Source organism: Oryx dammah, unplaced genomic scaffold (assembly GCF_014754425.2).
Source record: "Oryx dammah isolate SB20612 unplaced genomic scaffold, SCBI_Odam_1.1 HiC_scaffold_23, whole genome shotgun sequence".
Classification (NCBI taxonomy): domain Eukaryota; kingdom Metazoa; phylum Chordata; class Mammalia; order Artiodactyla; family Bovidae; genus Oryx; species Oryx dammah.
The window spans coordinates 60,879,276-60,898,333 of NW_024070207.1; the positions used below are offsets into that span (position 1 = coordinate 60,879,276).

Genomic DNA, 19,058 nt, shown 5'->3' on the forward strand with positions numbered 1-19,058 from the left:
TGATGCATGGCTGAAAAGAGGTAAGTCTTGAAGATATATGGGAAGAAGTTGGGAAAGACTATGTCTAATAACCTATTTTTTCCTCTGTGGAATAGGAGACATAGTCATCTTTGGCAGGTATAGGAGGCTTCAGAATAAGAAAAAAAAAAGCAGGATAGTTCCAGAAAAACATCTATTTCTGCTTTATTGACTATGCCAAAGCCTTTGACTGTGTGGATCACAATAAACTGTGGAAAATTCTGAAAGAGATGGGAATACCAGACACCCTAACCTGCCTCTTGAGAAACCTATATGCAGGTCAGGAAGCAACAGTTAGAACTGGACATGGAACAACACACTGGTTCCAAATAGGGAAAGGAGTAGGTCAAGGCTGTATATTGTCATCCTGCTCATTTAACTTATATGCAGAGTACATCATGAGAAACGGTGGGCTGGAAGAAGCACAAGTTGGGATCAAGATTGCTGGGAGAAATATCAATAACCGCAGATATGCAGATGACACCACCCTTATGGCAAAAAGTGAAGAGGAACTAAAGAGCCTCTTGATGAAAGTGAAAGAGGAGAGTGAAAAAGTTGGCTTAAAGCTCAACATTCAGAAAATGAAGATCATGGCATCTGGTCCCATCACTTCATGGGAAATAGATGGGGAAACAGTGGACACAGTGTCAGACTATATTTTTGGGGGCTCCAAAATCACTGAAGATGATGATTGCAGCCATGAAATTAAAAGACGCTTACTCCTTGGAAGGAAAGTTATGACAAACCTAGATAGTATATTCAAAAGCAGAGACATGACTTTGTCAACAAATGTCCGTCTAGTCAAGGCTATGGTTTTTCCAGTAGTCATGTATGGATGTGAGAGGTGAACTGTGAAGAAAGCTGAGTACTGAAGAACTGATGTTTTTGAACTGTGGTGTTGGAGAAGACTGTTTAGAGTCCCTTGGACTGCAAGGAGATCCAACCAGTCCATTCTAAAGATCAGTCCTGGGTGTTCATTGGAAGGACTGATGGTAAAGCTGAAACTCCAATACTTTGGCTACCTCATGTGAAGAGCTGACTCACTGGAAAAGACCCTGATACTGGGAGGGATTGCGGGCAGGAGGAGAAGGGGACGACAGAGGATGAGATGGCTGGATGGATATGAGTTTGAGTAAACTCTGGAAGCTGGTGATGGACAGGGAGGCCTGGCGTGCTGAGATTCATGGGGTCGCAAAGAGTCGGACACAACTGAGTGACTGAACTGAGCTGAAAATCTCTCCTGGAGACCAGAATAGGAAACTACACAGGAATCAGTAGAAGGAATGCTAAGCAGCACTAAGGGGTCCCATGTAGCACATGGTCCTCTCAAACAGATTTATTTTTGGACATCTAAGAGAAGTTAGCATTAATTAAACAAACAGACAAAGCCAAGCCCACATCATAAAATATGTATATTTTATTATATCTCTGAGAAATGCAAAACAAGCAGAGGGGAGGGAACACATCCTTCCACACACCATTCTAATTTAGCTGATATTAATTCAGAAAAGCTACAGCAAATATATATGTGTATATATATATATATATTTATATACACACATTTTTTAATAAACACCCTTAAAGTCACGAAATCCATCCTAATACTTCTACCTCTGCCTCCTCTTTGAACATTTAATGTTGTTTGGATTGTATTCAGTTTGTATTTTAGTCACTTATGTGATTTGTCAAACTGTACATTAGAAGATGTAAGGGGAAAACTTGGTTTAATTTATACCCTATGCATCAGTTACCCATTACATGATTTTTTTCACCATTATTTGGACTTCACACATCTTGTAGTTCTCTATGCAGACTATTTCAGCTTCTAGTGCTGTACATATCTATATCTTCTGGATGGGACTGCCCGTGATCCATGAACTTGGGGTCAGGCATAAACTGTGTAGCACCTGATAAAGTATTAAAATGAAAAAAAAATTAGTCATCCATTTAACAAACTTCTTGTTGATATGGGGGACACACCAAAGAGCAAAACAGATAAAAGTCTCCACCAACATGGACCTAACATTCAAGTTGGGTGAAAGAGACAGTAAGTTAACGGTATGTCAGATGGTGGTATGCAGAAAACAGTGTGGAGAGGCATATGGAGAGATTGGGTGATCTGCAATTTTAAACAGGGTGGCTAGGGAAAGAAAGCCTTATATATTTGAGCTAAGAACTGAAGGAGGTGCAGGTATGAGCCCTGTAGCTATTTGAGGGAAATGCCTTACTGAAGGAGCAGGTGGCAAGTGTAACAGACCTTAGGCATGTCTGAGGAGCCATAAAATAGCCAATATGGCTGGAACAGAGTTAGCAAGATATGCTGATGGTGGATGCAATGAGAGTGATAGAAGTCATGATCAGGAAACAGTGGAATGCTAGGCCACACAGGTCATGGGAAAGTTTTTCTCTTTCATTCTAAGAGATGGGAAGTCACTGGACAGTTTTGAGCAGAAGTATAACATGATATTATGTTTTTAAAAAGATTACTCTTGCCTATGGGTAGAAGAGAGTGTAGGGAAACAAGCACAGAAGTAGGGAAACCAGTTAGGAAACTATTATAGCAGAGAAGACTGCAGTACCCCAAGATGGAAATGCTAATGGCTTTAATTAGGGCAGTGGAGGTGGTGAAAAGATATTGAATTCTGGATAACTTAAGGACAGGATTTCCAAAATGGATTCAGTATGTTGTGTGAGTGATACTTTTTAATTTGAGAAACTAAAAGAATGGAGTTGATATTTACTGAGATGGGGGAAATGTAGAAAAATGCTTTGTTGTTGTTGTCATTCAGTCTCTCAGTCGTGTCTGACTCTTTGCAATTTCATGGACTGTAGCCCACCAGGTCCCTCTGTCTATGGAATTTCTCAGGCAAGAAAGATGGAGTAGGTTACCATTTCTTTCTCCAGGGCATCTCTCAAAATCAGGAATTGAACTTGCATTTTTTGCATTGGCAGGCAGATTCTTGACCACTGAGCCACCAGGGAAGCCCCAGAAGCATGTTTGGGAGAAGGTAAATGAAGTGTTAAGTTTTGGGTGCACTATATTTGAATTGCTAACTAGACATCACTTCATGGCAAATAGATGGGGAAACAATGGAAACAAAGACAGACTTTGTTTTCTTGGGCTCCAAAATAACTGCAGCCATGAAATTAAAAGACGCTTGCTCCTTGGAAGAAAAGCAATGACCAACCCAAAAAGCATATTAAAAGCAGAGACATCACTTAACCAACAAAGTTCCATCTAGTCAAAGCTATGGTTTTTGCAGTAGTCATGTATGGATGTGAGTTCAGTTTAGTGCAGTTCAGTTCAGTCGCTCAGTCGTGTCCGACTCTTTCTGACCCCATGAACTGCAGCACTCCAGACCTCCCTGTCCATCACCAACTCCCAGAGTCCACCCAAATCCTTGTCCATTGAGTCGGTGATGCCATTCAACCGTCTCATCCTCTATCATCCCCTTCTCCTCCTGCCCTCAATCTTTCCCTGCATCAGGGTCTTTTTGAATAAGTCAGCTCTTTGTATCAGGTGGCTAAAGTACGGGAGTTTCAGCTTCAACATCAGTCCTTCCAATGTGCACCCAAGAATGATCTCCTTTAGGATGGACTGGCTGGATCTCCTTGCAGTACAAGGGACTCTCAAGAGTCTTCTCCAACACCACAGTTCAAAAACATCAGTTCTTCGGTGCTCAGCTTTCTTCACAGTCCAACTCTCACATCCATACATGACCACTGAAAAAAACCATAGCTTTGTCTAGATGGACTTTTGTTGGCAAAGTAATGTCTCTGCTTTTGAATATGCTATCTAGGTTGGTCATAACTTTCCTTCCAAGGAGTAAGCATCTTTTAATTTCATGGCTGCAATCACCATCTGCAGTGAGTTTGGAGACCAGAAAAATAAAGTCAACCACTGTTTCCACTGTTTCCCCATCTATTTGCCATGAAGTGATGGGACCGGATACCATGATCTTATTTTTCTGAATATTGAGCTTTAAGCCAACTTTTTCACTCTCCTCTTTCATTTTCATCAAGAGGCTCTTTAGTTCTTCTTCACTTTCTGCCATAAGGGTGGTGTCATCTGCATAACTGAGGTTATTGATATTTCTCCCAGCAATCTTGATTCCAGCTTGTGCTTCCTCCAGCCCAGCGTTTTTCATGATATACTCTGCATATAAGGTAAATAAGCAGGGTGACAATATACAGCCTTGATGTACTTTTTCCTATTTGGAACCAGTCTGTTGTTCCATGTCCAGTTCTAACTGTTGCTTCCTGACCTGCATACAGATTTCTCAGGAGGCAGGTCAGGTGGTCTGGTATTCCCATCTCTTTCAGAATTTTCCATAGTTTATTGTGATCCACACAGTCAAAGGCTTTGGCATAGTCAACAAAGCAGAAATAGATGTTTTTCTGGAACTTTCTTGCTTTTTCCATGATCCAGCGGATGTTGGCAATTTGATCTGATTCCTCTGTCTTTTTTAAAACCAGCTTGAACATCTGGAAGTTCACGGTTCATGTGTTGCTGAAGTCTGGCTTGGAGAATTTTAATTGTTACTTTACTAGTGTGTGAGATGAATGCAATTGGGTGGTAGTTTGAGCATTCTTTGGCATTGCCTTTCTTTGGCATTGGAATGAAAACTGAGCTTTTTCAGTCCTGTGGCCACTGCTGAGTTTTCCAAATTTGCTGGCTTATTGAGTGCAGCACTTTCACAGCATCATCTTTCAGGATTTGAAATAGCTCAACTGGAATTCCATCACCTCCACTAGCTCTGTTCATAGTGATGCTTCCTAAGGCCCACTTGACTTCACATTCCAGGACGTCTGGCTCTAGATGAGTGATCACACCATCGTGATTATCTGTGTCGTGAAGATCTTTTTTGTACAGTTCTTCCGTGTATTCTTGCCACCTCTTCTTAATATCGTCTGCTTCTGTTAGGTCCAGACCATTTCTGCCCTTTATTGAGTCCATCTTTGCATAAAATATTCTCTTGGTATGAGAGTTGGACTATAAAGAATGCTGAAGACCGAAGAATTGATGCTTTTGAACTGTGGTGTTGGAGAAGACTCTTGAGAGTCCCTTAGACTGCAAGGAGATCAAACCAGTCCATCCTAAAGGAAATGAGTCCTGAACATTCATTGCAAGGACTGATGCTGAAGCTGAAGCTCCAATACTTTGGCCAACTGATGTGAAGAACTGACTCACTGGAAAAGACTCTGATGCTGGGAAAGATTGAAGGTGGGAGGAGAAGGGGAAGACAGAGGATGAGATATTTGGATGGCATCACTGATGTGATGGACACGAATTTGAGTAGGCTCTGAGAGTTGGTGATGGACAGGGAGGTCTGGCGTGCTACAGTTCATGGGGTTGCAATGAGTTGGACACAAGTGAGTGACTGAATTGAACTTACTGAACGTCTGAATACAAATACTGAGTAAGCAGTTAGAAAAGTGAATCTGAAGTTCAGGAGTCTCCTGGGCTGGTTTATAAATTTTATGTTCCTAGACTATAAATAGCATCTAAAACTATGGGACCATATGAGGTCATCCGTAACATCATAAAAGAAGTCCAAGGAATGAGCCCTTTGGATACTCCAACTTTTTGAGGTTAAGAATATTAGGAGAATAGGGCAGAGAAGACTGTGAAGAAACAGCCAGTCAGTGAAGTAAGGGAACCAAGAGTAAGTGATATCCCACAGGCCAAGTAAAGTGACTGTTTCAAGGAGGAAGGAGTAATCATTTCTGTTAGAAGTTACCGATGGATTACATAAGATAGAGATTGGGAATGGAACCTGGATTTGGCTGTGTGGATCAATGGTGATCTTGATAAGCTGACTATGTACCAGGCAAGATGCCCCATTATTTTCATGCATTATCTCTGAATAACACCGTGAGACAGATGACATTTTTATATTATCCATGTTTTACAGATAAGGACATTTTATTGTAGAGAGGTTAAGAAACTTGACTAGTGTCATCCAGGTGGTAAGTAGTGGAACCAGGACTGAATCTAGTTTTGTCTGACTCCCAATACAACAACCCTGGATCTTCTGTAAAATGGGGGTTAGAGTAGGCAGAAATGTCACAAAATGTCACAAACCCCTGGCTCTTCTGTAAAATAGGGGTTAGAGTAGTCACAAAATTATTTTTAGTATTCAACATAATAATATATACAAAGTGGTACATATAATACCCTGTGCATGTTAAGTAGGTAAGAAGAATTTTTATATTTATTTTGTGACATACACTAAAAACATTTTTCACAATTTTTTTAACTTTAAATATTTTTCAAATTCTGATTCATTTTGAAGTGATTTTTTTTTTTACATTTACTTTTTGCCAGAGAGGAATTTAATTTCTAGTTAAAAGTGAGAAATAGATTTACATACAATTATTTTACGTCTACCTTTTCAGAAAGTTTCTGTTTTATAAACTGGGATAGATCTATATGTAACTGCACCACTAAGTATATTTTAAAAGCAGCCAGATTTTAAATAATCACTACCTATGACACGAATACAGTTCTCCATAGACTTTTAACCTGGAATCCCTTTGGAGGAGGAGAGTCTGTTTATAGAATTCATGTGATCTCTGAACTTGGATAGGGGAAATTTGTCTTTGTTTTCATTAACCTCTGAATGAAAATGAATGTCTTCTTCAATAATGAATGCAGGCAACAAACCATAATACTATACTCTTAACAATACCTTAGACTCTGTCACTGATAGAAACCATAGATATTTTCATATCACACTGCAGTTGCAGATATCTTTAAATATTTATACTTACTACTACTTCAAAATTATACCTTTATCAGATATGTTGTTAAATATTGTTGATTAATATAACTAGGGAAGCTCATACATTACTGTGTATTTTGTTTATGCATTTAAAAACATTCTGAGATGGGGTCTGTAGTACAAGTAGGTTAAGAAACTGTTTCTGACTGTTCCTTTTCCAAATGTATCTTCCTGGTGGAAGCTTTTGGTCAGTACAAGTGAAAAATGTACCAAGAAATAGTTTTATCAAATAGACATACTATAGTTCAGTTCAGTTGCTCAGTCATATCCAGCTCTTTGCAACCCCATGTACCGCAGCACGCCAGGCCTCCCTGTCCATCATCAACTCCCAGAGTCCACCCAAACCCATGTCCATCGAGTCGGTGATGCCATCCAACCATCTCATCCTCTGTCATCACCTTCTCTTCCTGCCCTCAATCTTTCCCAGCATCAGGGTCTTTTCAAATGAGTCAGCTCTTTGCATCAGATGACCAAAGTATGGGAGTTTCAGCTTCAACATAAGTCCTTCCAATGAACATCCAGGACTGATCTCCTTCAGGATGGACTGGTTGGATCTCCCTGCAGTCCAAGGGACTCTCAAGAGTCTTCTTCAACACCGCAGTTCAAAAGCATCAATTCTTCAGTGCTCAGCTTTCTTTATAGTCCAACTCTTACTATAGACATACTATAGTAAGCATTGAGAAATACTTATTTTATATAAGTCTGAATGTGTCTGATTTGCTTAACAATGTCCATCAACTGAGTAAGTTTTCTAACACTTCTACTAACTTTCTTAATTTATATTCTTGTCCAAAATCTGGTCAAATAGTCAGCTCACCTAAATTTGAAAGGCTCTGTTGCCTTTAGATCCCCATCTCTCAAAATTTGTTGAAAGGCTTCAGATTTTTTGTTTATTCATAGCTTCTGTCAGTCATTATTAACTAGAGGAATGTGCATACAGAATTTCCTGTGGAGCTTTTCCTATAATCCAACTGCTTGGAAGCCTCACCTCTGGAAATTCTAATTTATAATTCTTATGTGGAGTGAATTAAAAAAAAAAAAAAAGAAAGAAACTCAAGAAATTGTGATGTGGATCCCTCTGGCTTAGAACCACTTAGCCTAGGTCATTTGATTGTTGCCTTTTTAAAAAGGGTTTGTCTCATGCTTTTCTGAGTAAAGATTATATCTTTCCTCAGAATTTCTTCATCCCTTTTGATAAAAGGCTCTCTGTCCTCCCAAAGAATTAGCAGTCATAAAACTCTTCTTGAATCTCATTCCCCTAATCATCATAATGCTTTTCTTTGTACTTTATCATATTTTAAATCTCTATTGAAAACTACTTATGCTTAGCTTTTTTTAGTTGACTTTAAAAATAGCTGCTGTTATAGCAAACAGGTAAAGAATAAAGATGTTTATTAAACAGCAATGAATTATTGTCGCAAATAGCCATTAGGTATGATCTGTTCACTGATAATTTAGTTCATGCCTTATCTCATTTATATTTTAAGCAAGTTAGGTATCAAAAATAGGACAGATCACTAATAAATTGCTGAGTGAAGTTATGAATATTAGAGATTCTATTTTTTGTTTCTTCTGCATAAAATCGGGATGATATTCAGTATTCAGCTGTCTCAGTAACTGAAACACTTAAACATATTAATCATTGCAAAGTGCACTCTCACACTGATCTATTCTTTCCATTTTTTTTTCTCTCTCGCTTCAGTTTGTCTTTTTTATCCTATATTTGAGTTCATTATTTCTGTCCTCTTTTTGTATACAATCGGCTATTAAACCCATCCAATAAGTTCATAATTTCAGGTACTGTATTTTTCACATCTAGAATATCCACTTGATTTTTTCACAGATTCCAACTGGCTGTGAAATTTTCCATCCTTTCATCTATTTTGTTCATCAAATTTTCAATTTGATATATTAGTCATAGTCATTTTAAAGTGTTTTTCTTCTAACTTCAATATTTAGATCACCTGTGGGTCTGCTGTAATTTTTTTTTCTCTTTTCTTAGTCACATCTTCCTGTCTCTTTGCATGACTAATATTTTATTTGTAGGATTTCCCTGTAGCTCAAATGTTAAAGAATCTGCCTGCAACTCAGGAGACCAGGGTTCAATCCCTGAGTGTGGAAGATCCTCTGGAGAAGGGAACAGCAATCCACTCCAGTATTCTTGCCTGGAGAATCCCATGGACAGAAAAGCCTGGCAGGGTACAGTCCATGGGGTTGCAAAGAGTTGGACATGACTGAGTGACTTAAACACATTTTATTTGTATGGTGGACACCGTGTAATGAAGAATTGTAGAAGCTCCGGATGATATCATCTGCCAGAGTGGGGACTCCTTTCCTTTCTTGGGGAGGGGTAAAGTATTGATACTTACCATCTCACTCCAATCAGGCACCGAGCTGTGTTGCAGTTATGTACCTCAAGTATGGTACTCTCTAGCTTCTGATTGACAGCTTGAGTTTCTGTCTCCCTAACACTAAAATACTGTAGGAAATTTTGTTTTGCCTTATAGGATTTTGATTATGGATATTTAGTGTCATGACCCATATAATAATCTGGGAAATATCATGAGGGGAACATGAGTCACGTATGTATGGCACACCTCATCCCTCTAAAATAGGAATCAGCAAATTTATTTGCAAAGGACCAAAGTAAACATTTAAACTTTGTAAACCATAAGGTCTCCATCACAACCACTCAACTCTGCCATTTTAGGGTGAAGGCAGCCACAGACAATACATAAATGAGTGTGGCTGTGTTCCAATAAAACTATTTATTTATGGATACTAAAATTTGAATTTCATACAATTTTCACTTGTCATGAAACATTTTCTTCTGATTTTTTTAAAACTATTTAAATTACATAGGAACTATTCTTGGCTTGTGGAATGTGCAAAAATAGTTAGTGAGCCAGATTTAGCACAAGGTCTGTAGTTTGCCAACCTCTATTTGAGAGGGACATTAATCTTGTGAGACTGTGAAAGATTTCATTCTACTTTCATCAGATTTTGAAGAGGTCCATGTCACCAAATTTCCAAATTTGTGATTCCCCAAATAAAAGTTGGCTAGGGATGGTCTGGTCCCATTGATAAGCTGTAACATCTCCACAAAGATCTCTGGAGCTGACAGACATTTAGAGAAATGACCAGATATATTATATACTTGAGGGAATATGATCAACTGTGGATTATTCAGAGTGTCTAAAACTTGTATAACTTATCTTGATTAGAAAAGAGAAGTGACAGGAAGATATTAAAACTCAAATCAGGTTTGTTACTCAGTGAGAGCTTTTATAAAGATTAAGTGATAGGGGAGGAGACTAAAATCTCCTCAGAGGAAATTAGAGACTAAAATCTTGTTTTAAATTAGATAATCTATATGCAAAGGAGGAACTTGGACTTCGGTGTCAAGAATATCTAGACTATAAACATAACTCTATTTGTAAACTATAATTTTGGGCAAGTTATTAAGCTCCCCGAATCTCAGTCTATTCATCATAAAACAATTATAATTACATACACACCAGAGTTTTTTTTTTTTTTTTTTTTTTTTGCTTTTTGGGAGAGGATTGAATTACACATTTATAGCTCTTTGCCCCACAGCAGTTGCTCAGTAAAGGGCAGATATTTTCATTATTCTCTAATTTTCTACCTCTGAGTTGGTCCTATTTCCTTTGTAATAAGATGACTTGATGCATAGTATCATTTACTTAGTACAGATAAACCTACATAAGCCAATGACTGGTGAGTTTATGTGAATATACTATTGAAATGATATCTGTTTCTTTTTGATCACAGTAAAACCATGGTAGTATTTGTTTAGAAAGTATAACTGTCACATTTTGACTTCACATAGGTGCCTGTATCTAACACTAGCAAAGATATTAGTATTATAATTTGTGCTATTTTTACTATTTTATGCTGAAAGTTTTCCTAGTATCTAAACTAAATAAAACTGACTGTGGAAGCAAAGATGGATGGGGATAGAACAAAAAATGGAAACCTGGTATTTCTTCTATGTAGATGTGACATATTGTTATAGCCTATAAACTAGAAGAATCTAGAAAGACACATTTTCCTTTATCTGATTGAAAACCTCATAACCTAAAAAGATACACAGACTACAGATATGAGAAGGACAAAACATTTATGAAAACACATAAATAAATTCAAACTACTAATTATAATACTATAAAGTTATTTAAGAAAATAATTTAAAAAATGAATTATTCCAAACAAACCTGATGTAGATTTGGTCTTTGTTTCAGAGCTGAGTTCTGTTGGCAAAGGCACTGAATGTTTCAGGTTGTGAGTTGTTTTTGCAGGTGTTTCTATTTCATCAGCACTTCCTAGCTGTTTACCAAAAACATTTTTCTTTCATAAGTAAATCATTTTACTAAAAGAATAAAATATCCTAAAAAATTATAGCATGCAAGGTAGTATATTCCTTCATCTCTTTTCATTCCATCCTTGACCTCTGTCTAGAACATCCACCTAAACAAAACAGTCTACATTTTTAGTCCATTTAAACTCTACCTTAGTTTTTTCTTTATGTTCAGGAAGTTTTTTGTTGTTTTTTGTCCACAGTGATTTAACTGCTTCATACATTTGCTGGCTTGTAGCATATGCCTTTTTCCCAGCTACCTAATGAAAACAAAAAGTGATTCAAATAATATAAATGTTTAAAAGTTAAAATAACAAATATTTTAAAAAATTACGTCTTGTATTTTATATGAAAAACCAGGTCAGAATCAACAGTAAAGCTATAAGTCTCTAGATCATGATAACACAAAGCCTCATTTTCTATATCTTATACAAAAAATTATTTGCCTCACGATATATATTATTTTCAGGTGTGATTTTTTTTAAAGGGTTCATACTGTTTATTTTTATTTATTTATTTTTTTAATTATTTATTTATTTTTTAATTTTACTTTACAATTCTGTATTGTCGGTATGATTTTTTAAAAAGCTTAACAACATGTCACAGAGATGTTTCCATATCAGTTTATATACCAGAAGATCTGCTTCTAATAGCTGCACAGTCTGTACTCTATAATGAACACATAATTCATTGAACAAATCCCCTATTGATGGGCATATGAGCATTATGATTTGTTTAACAAATCCCTTGATGATAGGCATCCATTTTTTCTCTTTGGGCAATTATAACCATGCTGTAATTAGCACCCTTCCACAAATAACTGGGATCATATGCCCTTGTGGTAATTCCTTGGGTATATCATTAAAGATGATATACATTTTAATTTTTGATACTATTGCCACATTGCCTTCAGAATTTCAGCACTGTACTGTAGCAATTTACACTCCCATAAAGAGTATATAACTATTTTCCAACTCAGTTTCTCAGCAGCAATGTTATGAATCTTTTAAATCTTTGTCAAATGGAAAGGCTAAAAACCAGTATCTAAATGATCTTTTAAATTTGCATTTATTTGGTTGCTAATGAAGTTAAGCATCTTTAATATATTAGGCCATTTATGTTTCTTATTTTGTGGATTGTTTGTTCATATACTTTCTTCATTTTCTTAGAGGGCATTCATTGTTTTCCTATTGATTTATAGAAGCTTTTAATATATTGAAGGATATTATTTAGTCCTGTGTTATATATGTGGAAATATCTTTCCCAGTTTTTCATTTATCTTTTAACTTTGTATATGGTATACTCTGATCAACAGAAATTATGACTTTGATGTAGTAAAATACATTAATTTTTTTTTTGATGGCTTCTGGCTGTGTTTTAAGAAGGCCTTTCCTATCTCAAGATTATACAAAAACACCTTTCTGCTCTTCTAATATTTTATAGCATTATATTTTCTCATTATATCTTCATTCCACCTGCAATATTTTTGCATGATATTTGGTAAAGGTCGAAGTATTTTTCTGAAATGTCAATTATTCCAACACATTTCTTGAATAGTCCACCTTTTCTTTACACACTGATCTGAAATGCCACTTGTACATTAATCCTCAAACCAGCATTTATATTGTTTTTTAAATATGAATTTATTTATTTTAATTGGAGATTAATTACTTTATAATATTGTATTGGTTTTGCCATACATCAACATGAATCCGCCACAGGTATACACGTGTTCCCCATCCTGAACCCCCCTCACTCCTCCCTCCCCGTACCATTTCTCTGGGTCGTCTCAGTGCACCAGCCCCAAGCATCCAGTATCATGCATCGAACCTGGGCTGGCGATTCGTTTCATATATGATATTATACATGTTTCAATGCCATTTTCCCAAATCACCCCACCCTCTCCCTCTCCCACAGAGTCCAAAAGACTGTTCTATACATCTGTGTCTCTTTTGCTGTCTCACATACAGGGTTATCATTACCATCTTTCTAAATTCCATATATATGTGTTAGTATACTGTATTGGTGTTTTTCATTCTGGCTTACTTCACTCTGTATAATAGGTTCCAGTTTCATCCACCTTATTTGAATTATATTTTAACAAATTAATCCTATTTATTTGTGATAATCATGTAATTAACAATGGCATTAACAAGCTGAGATGCTAATGTGATTTTGCCAACAGAGTTGCCACCAGAGTTAATACCAACTATATTTCCCTGAAAATTAAATGTCACAGGTACTGTGTGGCATTTAAATATTGTCACACTGAGAATTTAAACAAATACTGAAATGAAGCTATCACTTAAAAAGAGCTTACCTTTGCAATTATTACTGATTGAACGGGGTAGCAAACAGTTGCTCCCAAAGTGGCCAGTCCCAATGGATAAGCAATTCTCTTAAACCGAGAACCTGTAACATTAAAACACAGTATTAAACTCCAAACAGATGCTGCCAGACACTTGATGCTTTTATAATTTTAATGTTTTCTTTGTTCCCCTTTAAGCCATCATCTATGCTAAGTTATTTTTTTAGGTAAAAATACCAATCAAGATGAGAGGTAAAATGTCCTTAAGTATTACAGTTCAATTAATATCCCTTAGTTGTCACATTCAATTTAAGAAAAGTATTATCAAAAAAAAAGTATTCTCAATCTAACATTGATAATTACCTACACAAAGGGGGTTGATGATTTTATTCTTTTTAAAAGCTAGGTATTTTTTCATGTCCTAAGAAACCCAGAGTTGTAGCCACAGTTTTTCCAAGTTTGTAACACCATGTTAAACTGAAATGGACTCTTTTCAGATATATATATATTTTTTTACTAAGTCTCTGGAAAGCTGAAATGATCCAACTAACGAATAAAGTTAAAGATTTTAAAAGGTACATAACTCCTTCATGTCATTGCTTTAGAATACTGAAGTAATAATTTAATAATTGCAAGTAACTTGTAATAATTCATTCATTTTACTACTGCCTTAATTAAGCATCTAGGAGTCATTTTGAAACTGTTTAAAGTAGCAAAATTCTTCGAAAAAAATCTTCCAAATAGAACCTCACTAGGAACTTCATATATAAAATCTATAGACTTGAAGTTACTCCAGTTAGCCTGAGGAAGTGAAGCTCATTATCAAGCCCTACCTACATGGCTTTTCCACTATTCCCATACCATCACTGAACACGTTCATGGAACCCTAGATTCTACAGAATAGTTTGAACCCCACTACTCTAAGCCATAGCTTAGTTCAAACAGACTGTTAATTCAAAACAGTATGTATCTTAAATGCTTGTGTGGGTACCCTTGACTCTAAATATGATCTGGGAAATTATTATAGATTATGTGATTTCTAATTATGGTAAGTACTTTTATTCTCTAGAACAGAATTTACAACTCAATTTAAAAATTAGACAGTTTATCTGGTATATCAGTAAAATATACCAGTTTATCTGGTATATCAGAAAAATATACCAGGCAACTTCACAGTTTAGGGAAGGTAAAACAAGATATATTTCTCTATCTGGTTTTTACTATTAGTAATGAGGCCTTCTACAGTCATGTCTACAATAGACTGAACATTGAGGGAGGTGGGTAGGTAGGCTGCTTCAACCCTTAGTTTTACTTTCCTTTAGATATAGACTGGTTTTGGTGATATTGGGAAAGAAGGTCTAATTATATTAAAATATGTCTTGCTCACTATTATCCTAGTATTTGTAGTTTGGTTCTTGATTTTTATTTTATATTTTCTGACCTAATATTTCTTAATGTAGGTTTCCTTGACTCAGCCAAATTCTAATTCTGCTGCTCCTAAACTTGGAAGGTGACAGTTTTTCCTTTATGTGTCATCTTATTTTATTCTTTATTTACTTTTTTGTAGTTCCTATACTTTTTAAAATCATTTTAAAATTGAAGTATAACCATTCCTTTATTGATTGACATCGAATAGTATACCATTCTCTAATCAGCTATCCAAATGTCTAGTATATGATGCATACATATGCTTGGATTAATTCTGTTTTTTTCAAATGAATATATATCTATGGGAAAAATGGAAGTGTGCTTAATTTACAATGTTGTGTTAGTTTCAGGTATATAGGGAGTGATCTAGTTATATATATTCTCTTTCAGATTCTTTTCCATTATTGGTTATTACAAGCTATTGAATATAGTTCCTTGTGTTATATCATTGTTGTTTATCTAGTTTATATATAGTAGTGTATATATTAATCCCAAACTCCTAATTTCCCTCCCTCTCTCATCCCCACTATCCTTTTTGATAACTAAAAGTTTGTTTTCTATGTCTATGATTCTATTTCTGTTTTTTAAATAAGTTCATTTATATAGTTTAGATTCCATATATAAGTGATATCCTATGATACCTGTCTTTCTCTTACTTCACTTACTATGATAATTTCTAGGTCCATCCATGTTGCTGTAAACGGCATTATTTCATTCTTTTTTTATGGCTGAGTAATAATATTCCATTCTCTGTGTGTGTATACATACACACATCATGTATTCTTTATTATTTTAAATATTAAACAGATTTGCATTCATCCTCTCTTTACTTGATATGAAAGGCCAGGTTACAAGAAAATAAATTGTATTTGTGTTCAACTGCCCTACTCCTATAAGTAGGAAATGACTCTAGACATAGTCACTAACTAGCTATATAATATGTACTATGCAATCATTGAATGATTTCCTTTTTCTAGAGCTCTATCTGTAGCATTATAGGATTACACTAAACCAACATCTTTCATACTTTTTTGACCATGACTCACACTGAAGAACAAATTTTGACCTATCTCTCTTTGTCTGTTTCTATTTCTCTTTCACACACACAAACACATACACACACACACTACTGAAACAAAAGTTTCACAATATTTATCCATACTGAGTACAAAACACTCTTATATTTGCTATCCTCCTCTATTTTATTTTTGAATAAAATGCTTCCTGAGAATCACTATATTTATTTCACTTACTTATAAACTGAGCTCTGTAATTTAAAAAATATTGGGTTAGATTATTCTCTAGCTCTGACACTTGAGAGTCATTGTGGATGACCTAAGGAACAGTTTCTCTTACAAGTGGATTATGAGAACTGAGTAATACACTTTGGCCAGTTTCCTTTAAAATTGAATTCTTTGTCTTATTGTTACATATGGTGATCTTGGTTTTCAATGTCTTTCCTAACAAATAATTTATAATATGTATGCAATTAGAGGTTGCATATAGTGTTAGAATAAAAACTATGATACAAGGAGCCAATAATACTATCTATAAGGAAAGTGTTAGATCTATTGTGATAGATACATGGGCTATAGTAGAATGCTGGAATGTTCTTATAACTTACAGAGGTTTTATATGTGATTAGGTATACTTGGGTTGAGGCTACTTTAAAGACTAAAGCTGGGTAAACCAACCATAATGTATCTGATGTCAAACTCCAGGCTGGTTCAGAACTGTGGTTCAGCTGGTTCTAACCACATATAATTTAGTTTGGAGATAATGACTGGCATTGGGAGACAGAGGATAAATGGAAGGTGCTCAAAATGGCTACTGGCCAGAAGTAAGGGCTTAAGTGAGGAGGGGAGGCAGTAATTCCTACTGAGAGAAAATTCCATACCAGAGATGGAAGATGGGCAAATACAAAATTCACTATGTGCTTATGAGAGTTATTTAATGATGTGCAGAAAACAGTTAACATATGCCCAAGACTGCTACCGTTAGTAAGGTATGCTTGCAAGACTGGCAATTAGCTGGCACCCGGAAACCTGACTGGTAAGTAGTTCATTACACTAACAGAAACTGTTTCCTGAATCACAAGAATGGTTCAGTTCAGTGGAGTTGCTCAGTCGTGTCTGACTCTTCACGACGCCATGGACCACAGTACGCCAGGCTTCCCTGTCCATCACCAACTCCCAGAGTTTACTCAAACTCATGCCCATCGAGTCAGTGATGCCATCCAACCATCTCATCCTCTGTTGTCCCCTTCTCCTCCTGCCTTTAATCTTTCCCAGCATCAGGGTCTTTTCAAATGAGTCAGTTCATCAAATCAGGTGGCCAAAGTATTGGAGTTTCAGCTTTAGCATCAGTCCTTCCAATGAATATTTGGGACTGACTTCCTTTAGGATTGACTGGTTGGGTCTCCTTGCAGTCCAAGGGACTCTCAAGAATCTTCACCAACACCACGGTTCAAAAGCATCAATTCTTCAGCGCTCAGCTTTCTTTATAGTCCAACTCACAAATAACATGGTTTATGCTGAACCACTATTGATACTTTCCTTCTGGGAGTCTGGAAAATTGGTACATGCTAGACAGACAGTGATTATATGACTAGTCTCCAATAATAGCCTCTGTCACTCAGTCTCTAATGAGCTTCTCTGACTGACAACATCTCATAAGTATTGTCACAATTCATTAGTGGAGGATTTAGGTGCATCTTATATGTGAACCATGAACTTCCAGATGTTCAAGCTGGTTTTAGAAAAGGCAGAGGAACCAGAGATCAAATTGCCAACATCCGCTGGATCATGGAAAAAGCAAGAGACTTCCAGAAAAACATCTATTTCTGCTTTATTGACTATGCCAAAGCCTTTGACTGTGGGGATCACAATAAACTGTGGAAAATTCTGAAAGAGATAGCAATACCAGACCACCTGACTTGCCTCTTGAGAAACCTATATGCAGGTCAGGAAGCAACAGTTAGAACTGGACATGGAACAACAGAATGGTTCCAAATAGGAAAAGGAATACGTCAAGGCTGTATATTGTCACCCTGCTTCTTTAACTTCTATGCAGAATACATCATGAGAAACGCTGGGCTGGAAGAAGCACAAGCTGTAATCAAGATTGCTGGGAGAAATATCAATAACCTCAGATATGCAGATGACACCATCCTTATGGCAGAAAGTGAAGAGGAACTAAAAAGCCTCTTGATGACAGTGAAAGAGGAGAGTGACATTCAGAAAACTAAGATCATAGCATCTGGTCCCATCACATCATGGCACATAGATGGGGAAATAGTGGAAACAGTGGCTGATTTTATTTTGGGGGGCTCCAAAATCACTGCAGATAGTGACTGCAGCCATGAAATTAAAAGACGCTTACTCCTTGGAAGGAAAGTTATGACCAACTTAGATAGCATATTCAAAAGCAGAGACATTTCTTTGCCAACAAAGGTCCGTTTAGTCAAGGCTATGGCTTTTCCAGTGGTCATGTATGGATGTGAGAGTTGGACTGTGAAGAAAGCTGAGCGCTGAAGAATTGATGCTTTTGAACTGTGGTGTTGGAGAAGACTCTTGAGAGTCCCTTGGACTGCAAGGAGATCCAACCAGTCCATTCTGAAGGAGATCAGTGCTGGGTGTTCTTTGGAAAGAATGATGCTAAAGCTGAAACTCCAGTACTTTGGCCACCTCATGCGAAGAGTTGACTCTTTGGAAAAGACTCTGATGCTGGGAGGAATTGGCGGCAGGAGAAGGGGACGGCAGAGGATGAGATGGCTGGATAGCATCACCGATTCAATGGACGTGAGTTTGAGTGAACTCCGGGAGATGGTGATGGACAGGGAGGCCTGGCGTGTTGCAATTCATGGGGTCGCAAAGAGTCAGACACGACTGACCGACTGAACTGAACTGAACTGAACTGAACTATGACTTATACAAGGAGCCTGGTGGGCTACAGTTGTTAGAGTCACAGAGAGTTGAACATGACTGAAGTGACTGAGCATGCACACATGACTTATACAACTCTATTGGGAGTAAACTCCTGGAAGCTTGTAATTCGTTTCCTCTAAGCTTTGTCTTATGTATCTTTTCCCTTTGTTGATTTTACTTTGCATCCTTTTAATGGAATAAATCTTAGCCATGAA

General features: G+C 36.6%; 1 protein-coding gene across 1 annotated transcript in view; it reads right to left on the reverse strand.

Moving 5' to 3' along the window:
- Positions 1 to 1,417: 1,417 nt before the first annotated feature.
- APOOL (apolipoprotein O like) overlaps positions 1,418 to 19,058 on the reverse strand; it is an 89,733-nt gene continuing 72,092 nt past the window's right edge. Inside the window, exons 6-9 of the mRNA XM_040265624.1 lie at positions 13,502 to 13,593; positions 11,334 to 11,441; positions 11,039 to 11,150; positions 1,418 to 1,925 (exon numbers count right to left, since the gene is read on the reverse strand). Coding sequence (XP_040121558.1) covers positions 1,837 to 1,925; positions 11,039 to 11,150; positions 11,334 to 11,441; positions 13,502 to 13,593 — 401 coding nt within the window. The 3' untranslated portion in view covers positions 1,418 to 1,836. The remainder of the gene's footprint in view (positions 1,926 to 11,038; positions 11,151 to 11,333; positions 11,442 to 13,501; positions 13,594 to 19,058) is intronic.